The sequence below is a fragment of the Sipha flava genome, unplaced genomic scaffold, assembly GCF_003268045.1.
Source record: "Sipha flava isolate LNK unplaced genomic scaffold, YSA_version1 51_pilon_pilon, whole genome shotgun sequence".
In the NCBI taxonomy this organism is placed as follows: Eukaryota; Metazoa; Arthropoda; class Insecta; order Hemiptera; family Aphididae; genus Sipha; species Sipha flava.
This window is the reverse complement of record NW_020273468.1, coordinates 1,364,915-1,381,572: the sequence shown is the minus strand read 5'-3', so window position 1 is coordinate 1,381,572 and position 16,658 is coordinate 1,364,915. Positions and strand designations below refer to the sequence as shown.

The 16,658-nt window shown below is 27.5% G+C and overlaps 1 protein-coding gene and 1 long non-coding RNA gene across 2 annotated transcripts; both read right to left on the bottom strand.

Annotated features, from left to right (window-relative positions):
• Positions 1 to 701: 701 nt before the first annotated feature.
• On the bottom strand, positions 702 to 1,973 carry LOC112690735. Its single transcript, XR_003149244.1, has 3 exons — positions 1,830 to 1,973; positions 1,013 to 1,177; positions 702 to 858 (listed from the first exon to the last, which is right to left on the bottom strand). It is a non-coding gene; the product is annotated as an uncharacterized LOC112690735 (long non-coding RNA).
• A 3,481-nt stretch (positions 1,974 to 5,454) lies between these two features.
• Positions 5,455 to 13,323, bottom strand: LOC112690738 (probable elongator complex protein 2). The gene is made up of 12 exons (XM_025564811.1): positions 13,100 to 13,323; positions 12,658 to 12,850; positions 12,079 to 12,195; positions 9,620 to 9,847; positions 9,052 to 9,309; positions 8,781 to 8,986; positions 8,540 to 8,716; positions 8,013 to 8,190; positions 7,189 to 7,335; positions 6,477 to 6,642; positions 5,776 to 6,279; positions 5,455 to 5,661 (listed from the first exon to the last, which is right to left on the bottom strand). The coding sequence occupies exons 1-12, from the start codon at positions 13,253 to 13,255 to the stop codon at positions 5,511 to 5,513; spliced, it is 2,481 nt and encodes an 826-aa protein (XP_025420596.1). The 5' UTR covers positions 13,256 to 13,323; the 3' UTR covers positions 5,455 to 5,510.
• Positions 13,324 to 16,658: the final 3,335 nt, after the last annotated feature.

Below are 16,658 nucleotides of genomic sequence, written 5' to 3'. Positions count from 1 at the left end.
TTTTTATGTTTCTTTTTCAGAACCTGGATTTTTTTTTTGGATCCACCCGAATCAATTTTCCTCTGGGAGCCGGGGATCCCCTTTTCGTTTTGGTTTTTGAATTTTAGACTTAAAATATTTTATGGGATAAAAATCAAATTTCAATAATTTACATAAATTATCTTAATAAATCTGATATGTTTTCTTTTCAGAACTGGGATATTTTTATCATCTATCAAAATCAAAATAGTTTCAGGAGCTAAGTAACCTTTTTTCATTTTCCACTTTACATTTTCAATGGTATATACATGATAATTTTGTAATTTACTTAAAATAATTTAAAAATTTTAAATAAATTATATTAACTATATATATTCTTTATATAATTACTTCCTTTAATAACCAAATAATATTATTATAATTCAATTTTCTTTATGGTTTATTTCAAAACTGAGATTTTTTTTTTCATTTACCTAAATCAAAATTCCTCTGGGAGTCGGAGATCTCTTTTTCATTTTTAATGGTATAAATATGATTGTTTTATAACTTATTAAAATATTATAGAAATATAAAAAAATATTTAAATTTATGATTTATTTCTGACTTTTTATTAATCAAGTTTAAATGTTTATATGAATAATTAATGTTTTATGAAAAGTAATAAGTTATTTAATATTTTTATTAAAAGGAAATATTTACTTCTACAAATTTTTATAGCATTCAGACCTTGAAAATTCTTTAATGTCATCTTTAATACCATTAATATCAATCAATAATGAGAAATTTTTAGCTATTACTGGATCACTCAGTCGACTTGATACACCACTATTTGCCAATATCTATATCACCACATCAAGGACACTCTTCGCAGGAGCATTTCTGAAAAAGATTATTGAACAATAATTGTTGTATATGATGAAAGGAGAACATAAAATAGTTTAATGGAATTTTTTACCTTGGAAGTTATAAAAAATATATATATTTATTTTCTTATTTTGAATAGAAGATAAAGTTTAATATTTACATAAATTACCTCAAGTTGCCACTATGTTGAAGATTTGACATTTTAGTGGTTTAAGTAAATAAAAAATGTAATAATCGGGTGTAGAAGGAATAAAATGCAAGTTCTGCCATATCATGTGTGACGTTTCGCCATTGTTCCTCTTCTTTTGGCCGAAAGGTACATTTAGTCACTGACCTATAGAAGGGTCGCTATGAAACATTGTTGGACAACAAGATTGATTGACAAGGAAACAAATTAAAACGGTGTTTGAAACATCACAGCAACATAAACATACTATCAGTGTTCACGAAAAGACAACAATTTACAGAAGAGCCCTCGTGATTATGGATGTTGCGATACTACTGATATTAAAAAAGTATCGATACATTTCTTTCGATACAAGTACTTTTTGTATCTATCAATACTTTACTTGTATCGATAAAAAAATACTGGTATCGAATGTATAGCATTAAGTCATTTATTAACCGCCATAATGGTTCAAAAATCAAAAGTACTCGAATGGTCGAATGGTATCAAAGAATAATTCTTTTCTAGAAAAATTATTTGCGCGCATGGTAGAGAATTTGTTTATAAAATTCGGTCATCATACTAAAGTCTATACTTTATACGACTGTATTTGTTATTTCCATGAACCAGAAACTACAGTCCACAATACAATAGTGTCAATAGGTTTATAATAAACCTTTTTATCATAAATTATGTATACTGAGTTCATTTTTAGCTATGGAAATAGTAAAAAGTATTGCACAAAATATACAATATGTTTAGATTTACTGATTTATATACCGATTAGATGAAATATAAATTACAAATAATGTATAAGTACCTGGCGGAAACAATTAAAAATTTGTTTACATACAGCATTTTTATCTGTGGTTCATGAACCATAACTAGTTTTAGTTAAATATTAGTTAAACATTTTGAATTCATTCTTAACTTGGAGAAAGAAAACTTTAAAATATAAAAATAATTTTTCATTTGATATTTATTCATATAGGTCGTTTTCATATTTTATTGTTATCAATATTTTAATTATATTTGATAAGGGTGAATTTTCATATTCTCTTTCACCTTACTTATCCAAAAAAGTGGTTAGCCCCCTCAATTTAAAAATCCTGGCTACGCCACTGTGATAACTGAATGCGCTGGCGTTCATATAAACATTTGTAATCTTCAATTTATTGTTATCCGTGATCAATTACATCAATTACATATATATCTGTGGATAAATTAAGAAATAATATGGGATAAAATAAATAAACATTTTTTTTTTTTTTTATATTAGTTTATACATGTGAACATGAGATCCAGAAAAGACTTGAATACTCGCGAGCGTCTTTTTGAGTGATAAAATCTGATAAGTCTTGATCCTAATGAATATACAATAGTCATTGTTATAAATCCTTAAATACGCGTATACCCTCTAGTTTTTTTTCCAAAATACCACTGTACATAACTGCTATGCCCCAATGGAGTCGGCTGATAATAAGACAAAGGACGACTTTTACGACTCGTTAGAAAAAACTTTCGATAACCTTCCCAGAAACAATATATTAATCATGGTCGGAGACCTAAATGATCAAGTTTGACTTGAAGAAGTCTTCCAACGTACAGCGGGGAAGAAAAAACTTACACCTAGAGAGTAACTGTAATGGAATTAGACTAAAAGACGCTGCATCGAAAAACTTAGTAATTAACAGCAACCAGTTCCAACAAAAATAAATACATAAACATACTTGGACTTTTCCAGATGAGAGGTTTAAAAGTCAAATCGACTAGATAAATATCTTAATTAACAGAAGACATAGGAACTGTGTAATACAAGTTAGGAGCTTCCGGGGAGCTCACGGAGACTCGGATGATCTTGTGACAGCATCTTTTAAAATAAAACTATCAAGAGTATGGTAAAAAAGGACAAAGGGTAAGCCAAAATTGGATACAAAAAATTTTGTAGTTGTTGCAAGCTACTCTTAACAAGTGGTCAAGATGTGAATCAGTAAGCCAATTTCTGTACACATTCCTTGCATAACTCATTTTTGAATTTGCGACACATTTTCATTGTTTTTTTACACCGATTTTATATTTATAAGTTTAAAAATTTATATTTTATAATCAATTCAATGATTTCTGTTTGGGTCACATATAAATCGTTGAAGGGCCGCAGGTTGAGTATCGCTGCTTAAGAGGAAGATATAAAGAAGTTGAGGGTATGAGGTGACCAAAGACGATAAAAGGTGATGTGACAGATGAAGTCGAGAACTTTGAATATTTAGGGTAATTTGTACAAAAGGACGGAATTTTGGCATGGATGTATACATCCATGTTATAAAACATAGGATTAAAAAGCGATTGGATGAAATAGAGAGAAACGTTGGGCGTTTTATGCAATAAGAGAATTCCAATGAGGTTGAAAGGTAAATTTACAGTAAAGTGAGACCAACTGAGCTATATGGTTCGGATCAGTGGCGTATACAAGGGGGGTGTTTGGCAGATATGACACTCCCCTTGAGTTGTATCATATATTACATTATTATAGGAATATAGGTAAATCGATAATACAATATGAAATATAAAATAATGCACAATACTAATTACATATATACAGGTTAACATTATGGCGATTGCGACAATACGTGACGAAAATTATTCGTTTACGTTTTCGTGCAACACGAAACGTTTAATAATAATAGGTATTGTAGCATCGAATACTGATATTCGAATAGTCAAATATTCGAATAATTTATGGTAAAGCTATCCGAATTCGAATATACATTACATCTCTACTACAGACATTTTGTATACATTTTAATTAATTAAAATAAAAGTTTTAGTTCGTACGTATTATATATAATATTTAATAATTATAATCAACACCCCCCTTCAGAAAATCCTAGCTACGCCACTGGTTCGGATTGTTGGGCAACTGACAGACTATGAGTATTGCGGAAATGAGAATACTTAGATGAATAAGTGGAGTAACAATAGAAGATAAAATAAGGAATGAGTATGTGAGAGGTAGTACCGGTGTAGAGTCTGAATCTAGATCAAAATATCCAAATTTATCCGTTTTTCCGAAAATTAGTATATTACATTATACTTTCTAATAAAACTAGCTCAAATATCAAATTATTTAATCATAAAAAAACCTACATTTTCTGACAATATTAAATTAAAAAAATTAGTTCATAAAATTAATTCAACCTATATACACTTTATATTACTAAAAGTATAATAAATTACGTTAATCGTTATAATATCACAAAATACAGGGGTGATTTTTTTATCGTGAACCAGTTAATATCTCGGGAAGTATTAGGAATTTTAAAATAATTTTATTTTAAAACTATAGGTTTTACTATTTTACACTATGTTACAATTTTGATAATTTTAACTTCCTCCCTTATTTGATAAAACATTATCAACTTTCGATTTTCAAATGGCTATACCAATTTTCGATAGCGAAAATTTATAAACATACTAAAAAAAATAATTTTAACGTTTACAGAATTTAATTTCAGTAATCCGTTTGCGATTTATTACCGTTTAAATATTCGTTCAATTTACTATTACTGGCCAATTTATCAAACCCAACAGTAAAAAACAGAAGTCAAAACAGAATGATATCTCAATTTAACAATACCCATAACGGTCATAATCGATAATAACTGTGATATTATTGCTACTAAAAAGTCAATTAAATAATTTGATAATAATTTTCTGGAAAAACGGATAAATTTAGATATTTTGACCGATTACCGAAGCGTCTATAATGGACAAGATGAGAGAAAATAGACTGAAATGATATTGGAATGCAATGAGACGAGAGGAAACAAATGCAGTAAGATATGTTATGAAAATGAATGTTGAAGGGAAATGACCAAAAAAGGAAGACCAAAAAATAGATGGTTAGATACAATTGAGAATTATATGAGGGCCATTGGTCTACGAGTATGGGATGAAGAAAAATGGGAAGAGTGAAGGTTTAGAAGAAGGGTGGTTTTTAATAATGTATTATAATATTTTAAATTTTATTATTTTATTTTATTTATTATTTTTGGCCACTTAAATTTTATTCTATCTCACTGTGCGCCATTAAGGACAAAAATTAAATTTTTAGAAAAATGATTTGTTCCTTTATGCAACATTACCTATTAATAGTTCATGTACATATCATTTTAGTAGCCAAATACCCCTACATCATGGGCTATCTGTTTATTCTATAAGCAATGATATAACATTAGATCAATTAATAATTTAATAGTTCATCAGTTTAGCTCTAACATTAAGAATATGAATTTATTATAGACAATAATTATTATATGCAATGTACAAATATGGATCATAAATACTAAATCAATATTACTAAATAAAAGTTTTATAGATACATCTAAAATAAATAATATAATATACACACATATATATATACATTCATCTTTTATTTTGATTTACATTTATTTATATAATGTATTATAATTTAATAATTTATAATTAATTTAAGAGAGGTCAATCAAAAGTGTTTTAAGAATATATCATAAATTTTCACCATCATATCTGCACCACAAGACGCCATCTGCAAAATACCTTCTCTATACCTTGAGTCTGTTTTAGACAGTAATGGTTGAAACTGAATTTTCTTTACTGTTAAGTGATGCCCCAATCTAAAATTGTAGTGAATTTAAGGATAAATAAATTTATTAATAGAAGTTATAGTTCATGCATACATCATTACATCATAAATTAATTATTTATTATTTTATTATAGAAAAGGATACTCTTTGCATAAATCAGTAAGTTTAAACCAAGGCGTAACTGATTTTTTTTCAAAGTTCCATTTATATATAGCAATATGTCCACAATCTGAGCCAACAGCTAATATATATGAACTACATCCATCAGTTAATTTTGGAGCAAAGGCTACAGCTGTAAAATTCTTTTCTGGATCTACTAAAGGTTCAGTTTTGGCACAATAAGAAATTTGGTCGTCAACAACAGTTTGACCCCAAATCACTAACTTTCCATCTCTGGATCCCGTAGCAAAGTATACAGAATTATGGCTCCAAGCACAACACCATATAATTCTAGTATGAATACCAGTATATTTATCTGATTTACTTTTAAGAACAAAAGAGTTGGTATTCAGATCATATTCAAATAATGACCAAGTACGATCACGTGAGACCGAAAGAAGTTTTTTACTATCTGGTGAAAAAGCCAACTGAGTTACAGTTAAATTATGTGATACCAACTTTTGTACTTGTTGAAAATCATTTGCATTCCTAAAAATAAAAATTAAATAATTATAAATTGTAACAATAACTATATATTTTACATTTTTAAAAACAATAGAATCTTAAAAATAAAAAAAATTAGAAAATATAAAAAGCATTTTTAAATTATTAAATAACTAATAATTCTTTAATGTACACTATTAAATTTTTAACACATGTATGAAAATATTTTTAGTTAATTTTACCATATTATTATAGAAGCTAATTCTAATGATGTTGCTTTAGCTGCTGAGGCTAACCATTTATGATTAGGTGAAGATGCTAAACAGTACACTTCAAATACATGACCATAAAGCTTTTGAATTTCTGGCCATAAAGTATTTTGTATTAAATCTTCTTCAGTTGGGGGTTCTAAAAGTGAATAGTATAATATATAACTTTGGTTTAAACATTTAACATTTATAAAATACTCAAAAACTTAAAATGATTTAGATATTTTATTTTTATGAAGAAAGGTCTGGCAGAAAAAATTAAAAGTATCAAAAGAGAGGAAAAAACCTTAGAAATTGATTGATGAAATTGAAGACAAACTAAGGGTAGCAGGTCTATGTAAGCAAAAGGTGGGAGAACAGTTTGTATGAAAAATAGACAATTGTATATGCTTTCGAATAAGCAAAAAAAAAAAAAAAAAATAGAAGAATCATCAAGCAATTTATATTATGTAGTAGTAAGAATTAAAATAATTAATAATCATGTTCAAATAGTTAAAAATGTACAATTGTAAATATTTATAGATGTAGATAGTTGCAACTAGGAACAACTTATTTTACTGCCAATATAAAAAAATAAAAAAATAAAATAATTAAAATATTATTTGTACAAGTTACTTATTATCAAAAATAATTTTTAAAAATATAACTAAAAAATTTAATGATTCATATTATAAAAAAAACTCACGGTTTAAATTCAAAGGCATAAAATAATGTTCAGGATAATCTTTTTTTTTCGGTTGACTAGAAATATTTTTACAGTCATCTTTAGATACTGCTTTATTTGATAAACCAAGTGATGGAACAGAAGCACCAAGTGGACAATTCATGTTATCTTTAAAATATTAAAGAAAAATACAATATTATATGACAATATAAAACAAACATCTCACTTGGAGCTCACATTTAAAATCATTAAAATCAACAAGGAAAAAAATGAACAGTAAGCTACACTTCATCCGTTCTATTCTTAAATCAAATACTTTCCTCAACAATAAAATAATTAAATGAATGTTAAAATAAATCAATCTTAAAACCCATATGGACTTACGGAATACAGAGTGGGACTGTACTAAATTCCAAATAAAAACAATTAAAACATTCCAATACCATAAATAACTGACTTCTGTACCTTGATATGTTTCCAACTACTCACTTCACAATGACCTCAACATTGAAACCATTAACACAGTTACATCCATCCATTACAGAAAATTTTTCTTACACCAACCCTCTTATATAGCCATTTAAGGAGGAGCTCACTTGTCTAACCTCCCGTCAGTTAAAAATACATTGGAGCAAAGATTTATTAAATTCCCAACCATAATACTGTATGATGGTTCTGTCACTAGACAGCCTCATAATCCTCATACTTATTATCATATAAATAATCGTGACATCATAATATCCTATTTGCTTATTGTACATGTTACAGAGTATAAATTTTCAATTAAAAAAAAAAAAAAATCTATAAAGATGTTTTTATTTATTTTATAAATAATTAGTATTTACCAACAGAAGAAAAATTTATTTTTGCCAATTTACTCATATTTTCTAAAAAATTGTAAGGAGCTTGAAATACTCGTATGACTTTTTCTTCAGCCGATGATGCAAAACTTAAACTAGACAAAATAGCAACACTAGACATATTATATCCATGAACTTGAGGTCGTGCCATTTCATGCCAGTTCTAAAATATATGAGCATATTTAAAATATTTTTTTGGTAATTATGAGATATTAAGGAATTCATGATAAATAAAAACTTGTAACAATACTGAGGAAAGAAATTTTGAATAAAAGAAAACAACAAAAATTCAATTTTTAAAAGCATTCCATGTTTTAGATATAGACTAATGTATATTTAACATTCTGCCCAAGCATTTAAAACATAGAATTCCTGGATAAAAACTTGAAATTTATTAAATAAAAATTTAGCTGTATAGTTCAAATGTAGAAACTAGATTCATGACATATATTTATCAATGTTTCAGTAATAAGAAATATCAAAAAACCAATAAATATTTTGAATAAACATACAAATGAAGATAAATTTATAACTTGTTCATTAGATTGTAACCATTGTGCATGGATTCTGGTAGTCTGATCAGTACCAACAGAAATAATATATTTGCCAGCTGGATCCCAAGCAATATCCTCAACAGATCCAAAATGACCCCCAATTGTAACTCCAGGAGTCCAATTACCGTTATTATTCTAAAACAAAAAAATAACCAGAATGTTAATACTTAAAATTTGGTAGCTTGTTTAGACTATATACTTTTTTCCATAGATGTAATGATCCATTGTGTCCTTGAGCTAATATGCAATCACCATCAGGAGAAAACTTTCCACCATAAAAGCCTAATGTATTACCACCAACTTCACCCAACCGTATAAAATCAACCCAAAGACATGTGTCTTCATCATATGCCCAAACTGCTAATGTTTTATCCATTGACACTGAAAGTAACTCAATTTGTTTCCCTATAATATATTGAAACTATAAAATAAAACATAAGTAACTAAAACTACTGTTTCTTAAAACATACCATGGCTAAAATTAGGCTTCCAATGCACTCCATAAATCCAACCATCATGTCCTGATATAGCAGTTTCTAATTCAATGATAAAACTACAAATAGAGCCAGGGTCCATAATGACATCAATTTTTTTGATTTCTTGTCTTAATGTATTATTTAGTTCTTTATTTTTTTTGCAAGTATTATCATTATTTTCTTTTGTAAATTTCCATAATCGTATCACAGAATCTTGAGAACCACTAGCCAGAAATAAATTTCCTGAATTATCTAAGAATAAAATGAGTATACACAATTATAAAAATGAGTATTTTTTTTTTTGTAGAAAAATTATAGTATAATAAGGTAAAAATAATATAAAAATGTGAATAATTTTCAATGCATGAATATAAGTTTTTGTATTTTCTTTTTTTTTATACATATTATAAATATTTTAATATAATGATAAATTAGGAAAAATATTTTTACAATATAAAAAAAAAACAAGTAGTATCTGTACTAACATTATACCATTAATGAATTTTAAATTTAAAATTTATATTATTATATCATTTATATCATCAATTAAATATATATTTACTTTCTGATATGAAATCCAATGAACGAATCCAATCTTCATGTCCAACTAAAGAATGACTGGTAACAAATACTGAACTACTGTTGCTAAAATCATTTGTATACAACTGTATTTTACTGTTTGATAAACCACATGCCAAAAGTATACAATTAGTATGAGGTAAAACAGTGATTTTAAGAGACAAACATAGTATGTTATCAAAATCAAAGGTTTGAAAACATAATGATTTATCTGAAAATAAATAATTCATCAATAAAGACATTTATATTTTAAAAATTAATAATTAATTAATTAATTAATTAAATACTCGATTAATGAAAACTGTAATAAACATTGTATGATTATAACTATTGATGACTATCACATACATACGTTATTTTATTTTACTTTTTTCATGATATTATAGTAAAACTATTGAATTATTAAATTATAGAAAGAAGACAAGAATATGGATGAAATTAATAATGAAAAAAATAATTTTGTGAGGAATAAAGTACAAGAATGGGAATGGGAAGACCAGACAAAAAGGATATGATTTATGCCATAATAGGCCTTGGAAATTAGTCCAAAACCTACAATTGGATGGCTTAAACCTAAATTCCAAGTGGATAAATTAATGGAAAGACAAGAGCTCAGACACACTGAACCTCATTGAAAATACAACAACCAGACAGCCAGGGTTCCACTTACAGCGCAAAGAATAGATCAAACTAAATAGAATAAAAACAAGGCATGGGGAAAACTGGACAAATGTTATGTAAATGGAGTCTCAGACCTAAATCAAAATGTCATTATAGAAGTACGATACAAACAATTGAACATATTGTTAAAGAATGTCTAAGGAAATTATTCAGCAAAGGCATAAAAAATCTCCATATGGCCACACCAGAAGCAATTAAGTGGATCTCAAAATTGGACATCCAAATCTAAAACTAAACCATCTCTATCTGCACCAAATTCTATAAATATGAACTTAAATATATAGTATATTAAAACTATTATTATCCTTTGTTATTGTTATTTCATTATTCTATACTTTCACTTGTGACTAATATATGTTAAATGTTTTTTTTTATATATAGTTACTTATGAGTTGTTTTGTATTTATAAATTAGTTGTTAACGATGTAATATTTTTGCCATCGATAAATAAATAAATAGGCCTCGGGATGGCAGAGAATACACAAGAGAGAGAAATTAAGATAAAATTTGGACACAATTACTTTAAACTATATATATTTCAAGAGAAACATCAAGTCTTTTAGAGATTAAAAAGTGACTAAAGCATTGGAATTCCCCATACTTTTCAATTTCGCTTTAGAAAGAGTAATAATTAAAATGTAAAACAATAAGGATATGTATATTATTGGAAACAATCCGTTTTTTCGTACGCAGATGCCATTGTTATCTTTGGAAAATCCAAAACGGATTTGTTTTCAAGCACAATTGATTTATTAGAAAAAAGTAAAAAATGGGACTTATAATAAATGTAAATAAAAAAAAATACATATTTATTACGATAAGGCTGAATGTTATGAAAAACCTTAGACTGGAAATTACTCATTTTAACAGGTTGAAAATTTAAAATATTTGGAAGTTAATATAAACCAAAAAAATAATATGCGTAATGAAATAAAGCTAAAATTCATCACAGCAAATAAAGAATATCATAAATTGAGTAGCCTAACCTAACCTAACTTTCATTAATGTTACTTTAAAAAGAAAATAAAACAAAGCTATATATAGCTTACCTACACCTTATGATTATGTATGCATAAAAAACCAGGACAACATCAAAAGTTAATGAACAAAATCTTTTAATATTTGAAAGAAAAATATATGGCCCTACAATAATCCAAGAATCAGGAAAATAAAAAAAGGAGAAAAAATGAAGAGATAAAAAGAATTTTCAATAGATCAAATATAAAAAAATTTCTAAAAGCTAAAAGGCTAGAATGAGCAGGACATGTATGGCGGGCAAAGGACAAACTTATATATATGGTCTTAATCAACAAACCTAACGCAAAAAGACTAAGGAGCAGACCTTGCCAATGATGGTTTGATTGAGTAAACAAAGATTTGGAAAACCTAGAAATTACAAGAATTGAAGATGATTGGAGGGTTTGGAGAGAAATTATGGGAGCAGCAAAAAGCCTCAATGACTTATAAATGCCAAAAATATATATATAAAATCAAAATATTCATAATGACAAATGGCTTACAAAATTATCTTTAAAATAATATATTTTTTTTTGTATATTTCTACTGTTATTAAAAGTAAATGTATGTGAAAAACTAATAATTGCATATTAAAATTTTGATTGAAGAAAAACAACACTCTACATATGATGCATCGTAGGTATATAATATCCACAATTTTTCATTAATTGAATACGATATATTTCAAATAATATATATTAATTTTATTAGTATGGTAAATTCAATAATATTTAAGAAACTTACTTTCATTTATGGGCTTAAACCAAACTTTAACTGTACAATCTCCAGCAGCCGTAACAATATAAAGTGATTGATTAGCAAGTCTTAAGGCATCACTAATTGTAACAACATCAGAATGTCCTATATATATATATAAATATTCATACTTTTACAACACAATTCAATTAAATATCTATAAAATATGAATAATATTTTAATGTAGCTTATTTATTTATTCAAATAACTATGAATTTTAATAAAATAACGATATAAATATTGTAAAATTATGTACTTATAAAATTAATAAATAAATAATATATTATTTACATACATATTTACAAATAACAATATTACAATGGTTTTTTTTAGAGTTAATTGGTACATGTATATTATTGATTGTTCAATAACAAATTAGAAATAAAAAGATTTCTAGTAAAGATATAATATGTACCTACTAATGTTTAATATAATATAATAAAAGAAATAGATTTCACATACTCAATTTATCTGAGGTTATTTCATTATTATAGTATCTAATTTTATTTAACTTTCAAACATGGAATTATAATATTCACATTATAACTATAATTTGTAAGAAATTACCAATTAGTTTTTCATAAGACTTATATGATCCTGTGGGTAGAATATCTTCCCACAATATAGCAGTATTATCAGTAGAAGTAGAAACAAAATCTTGTTGTTGACAACAAGGGTCTATATTATGTACCCACTTAACACTATTTACACGCATTTTATGGGCAACAAATGAAGATATAACTCGTCCATCACTTTCATTCTGGAATATTTTAAATTGTATATTGATTAAAAGTAGTAAATACTTTAAAATTATACAACAGTTATACTTACTATGATAAATAACAAAATAAAATGTTTAAGTTTAGGAATTTAAATAAATGGAGCAAATTATAAAAAATAGAATCACAGAATAGATTATATTTAATATAAGAATAATGTACAAAGAAAAATATGTAAAGTTTAAATCAGAAAAGAAAAAATGTATGATTGTTTTTGAACTATAACTTACGATTATTTGAGGATCATATAAGTGAATAGCATTACAGGAACCATAGATAACTAATCCGTTTGAACCCCAATCTAAACAGTTTGGAGTGCTGTTTACTGCAGAAGACACGTAAACAGACTTAACTAATTTATTGATATTATTATCATATTCACCCATATTAATTTATAAAGAATTATAATATATTAAATACTTAAATAACAATTCAATAATCATATATTTATAAACTTAAAAAGTTGAATCAACGTATGTGATTATCAACAGTAAATATATAATAAGCACATGTTTCTTATCAAAGGTTATTTATGGTAATATGTGTTAAGGCAACGGTTCCCAAAGTGTGCACCGCGATGCCCTAGTGCGCCATGATGTCTCTACAAGGTCTTCTACCCGCTTTCCACCACTGGTGGTGACTATAATCTGTTCAGATTAAGGTTGGGTTGCATAAAGATCAGTCTGTAAACTTGTTATTGGCCCTGTAACTTATTCATTCTGTTAAGTTTTACTTTGTTCTGATTGATAATATTATCGAGGTGTTTCATAAAGAAAAGTTAATTTTATTGATAGCTGTGGCTACCAAATAAATTAAACCGCATTTTATGTGATAAATGGTGATAACGAAAATAATATTAACTTATTGATACTAAATAAACGTATTAAATAAAAAGAGACTCCCAAGCTTTAGCTTTTGTAACACGATTACCATAACTGTTCGAGGTATAATTCCAAGTACGTGGTAAATTATGCAATTCTTCTATAAACAATTCTGTGTTAAATGCGTCGTCGTTTTCACTTTGTTCAGTCATAATTTATCTCGTATTGAACACTAAACACGTGAGCATGTACTACTGAACAACTCAACCAACTCGACTAATCGACAAATTTCATAACACTAGTCATAAAATAATAATGATAATAATATATGTACAGATTATACAGATATCAATGATATTTCTATAAATATAAAATAATAAATGCTGGTAGCAATTGGTCGGAAAGTGGTTGACGTGTCGCAACATGTGTGTTACGCTCCAACCATCGATGACCACAATTTCGTGGGTAATACAGTCGACACGATGCGACTGAAGTCGAAACTGACGGCAGAAAGTGGTCCGTCTGAGTTCAATTGCATTTTTCATATTATTATATATGTTTTTAATATATCAACCACGAGCGACCACCGTTTTGCAGTCGTAGCGTGGTTCTAAAGTGGTCCGTGTGAGCTTACCCTAAGAGTGCCCAAACTCGCACATGACTACCGAGAAGCCGATAATGGTCGGACACCCGTTTATATCTAGACGCTCTAAGATATGTTGCCATTGTTCGACCGCCTTCGTTGTTTATCAAAGTCGGTGACTACCGCCTTGTATACAGTATCAAAAAAAAAAAAACCTTGTTATTCAAAATATAACTAAAGCTTGGCGTTACGAAAATAGTGTGGTAATACAGTTCACTACGTATAACAGCGTCGTAACGCGTAGACATACTACAACGTTCCTGGCGGAAGAGACACATGCGCAGTAAAAATCAGTTTTCATCCAAGTGATTGGGCACTCTTATTCTGAATAGATTATAGTGATGGGCTTCACCAAGCGAAAACTATCGAACTATTTCGGTAATTTAAACTATCTATTCGTTCGGTTTAACATACAAAATGTGGCGAGACGATAGGTTACAAATTGTAACTTACAATACTTATATCATTGATTATAGAATAGGTTATATTCTATAATCAATGCTTATATACATCAAAACAATGTAATATACTACCTATAACATAATTTATATTTGTCGTAATATAGATAATGAAAATGACGAAAATAATTCTGGAAATTCCGGCGTATGTCCATTGCTCGTTTGAGATGCGAGTTTAAAAATATAGTTGTGATAGTGATTATGCGATTGGTGATCGCCATGCAGTAATTTGTATTATATTTATTAATAGGTATTATATAAATAATAACTAAAAAACAATAAATGCATAATATTTTTGCCACCCCAAATAACCCACTTAAAATTGCCACCCGGTGCTAATGCAACGTTTGCACGTGCCTTGAGCCGGCCCTATATATCACTGTACTTATTAACCATCCCTGCATACAATATTTTATTTTACTAGTGGAGGAAGGAAGATAATGTAGTAGATTTTTAATATTGGTCTGAATTTGAAATTCAACATTTTTTCTGGGATAAAATTGAATTAAGATTGTATTTGGAATTAATAATTTTTAGTACTAATTGTATTGTTTTATTTAGTACCTATCTTGGTACCTTAAAACTATTGAACAGCTTAATCCATTTTTCATCAACCATCCGCACTAAAATACTCGATAGAACTATTTATTCATGCATAAAATAATACTCGATAGTTTTCTAAAACTATCGATAACCAAAACTAGTCGGTAGTGCTCATCAAGCCGGTCCCTCACTAATCGCAAGTATACACGATTTAACCCTTTAAGCAGTGCCGTAAAAATCATAAGTGCTGGCGGTGCACAGCACTGGGGTCCGCAGGGCCAAAGGGCCCATAGTAGATAGCCGTTTTTTTTTTTTTTTTAATTTGATTTTATTTGATTCATGATTAATTTATATAACACAATGTAAAATTCTGGTACGTTTTATTTGGAATTGTTTATCTAAATATTGGGATAAATACTAAACCTAGAGTGACATAAATAGATTACTTTTAAATTTTATTGTAAATCATATTTATAAAATCAATAATCATATTATATATTTTATCTATCTTTGTACTTTATTCTACAAGTTTTTTTATTAATAAAATCTACCCAATTACATTGGTGATCTTGTTTACCTACTAAGTTGAAGTTGTACACAGAATTTTTTCAGTGAGAAAATTATCTATCGGTTCTTTAAAATTCAATACATCCACAAATACTATCCTATCTAAGGAGTAATCAAATTCCCATAGTCTGAATTCAGTCAGACGTTTTTATGTATCTCAAGAAAGAAAGGTCCATGTACATTTACCTGCACCTGGGTCTTTGACATTAGTTACGGCACTACCTTTAAGGAATGTTTTTGGGTAGAGTGGGTTGTAATTTGTAAATTGGGTGACCATTGACAGATCATTCAAAATTTGGTTCGGCGCCTATATTAAAAAATAGTAAACAATAACTTACCTCACCAACAGTTAACAAGATAAATATTTTTATAATTCCTACTAACCAGGGATGGAATTTTATAGCATTTGCATATTTCTTATAAGATGCTTGAAAAATAACAGAGTAAGCTAAAAATGTCTTTCGTGATATAGAGAACTCAAATAAAAAATTTTATTTTTTTTTTTGTATATTTTGCGTTTTTTTAGTTTATAATGCTTTTTTTGGATTTTTTGAGACTTTTTTGCCGTTTACCTGTGTTTTAATCAAAATCGGGCATATTTTATGAAATTTTATTTTGGTAAACGTGTTTTTTGATTTTTGTTAATCAAATATTCAAGACTCAAAATTTTAATTTTAATTTTAAATTATAAATGTACAGATTAAGTAAATAGACCGATTACGCTGATGCAACTCTATACAATTACAGCGATAATATA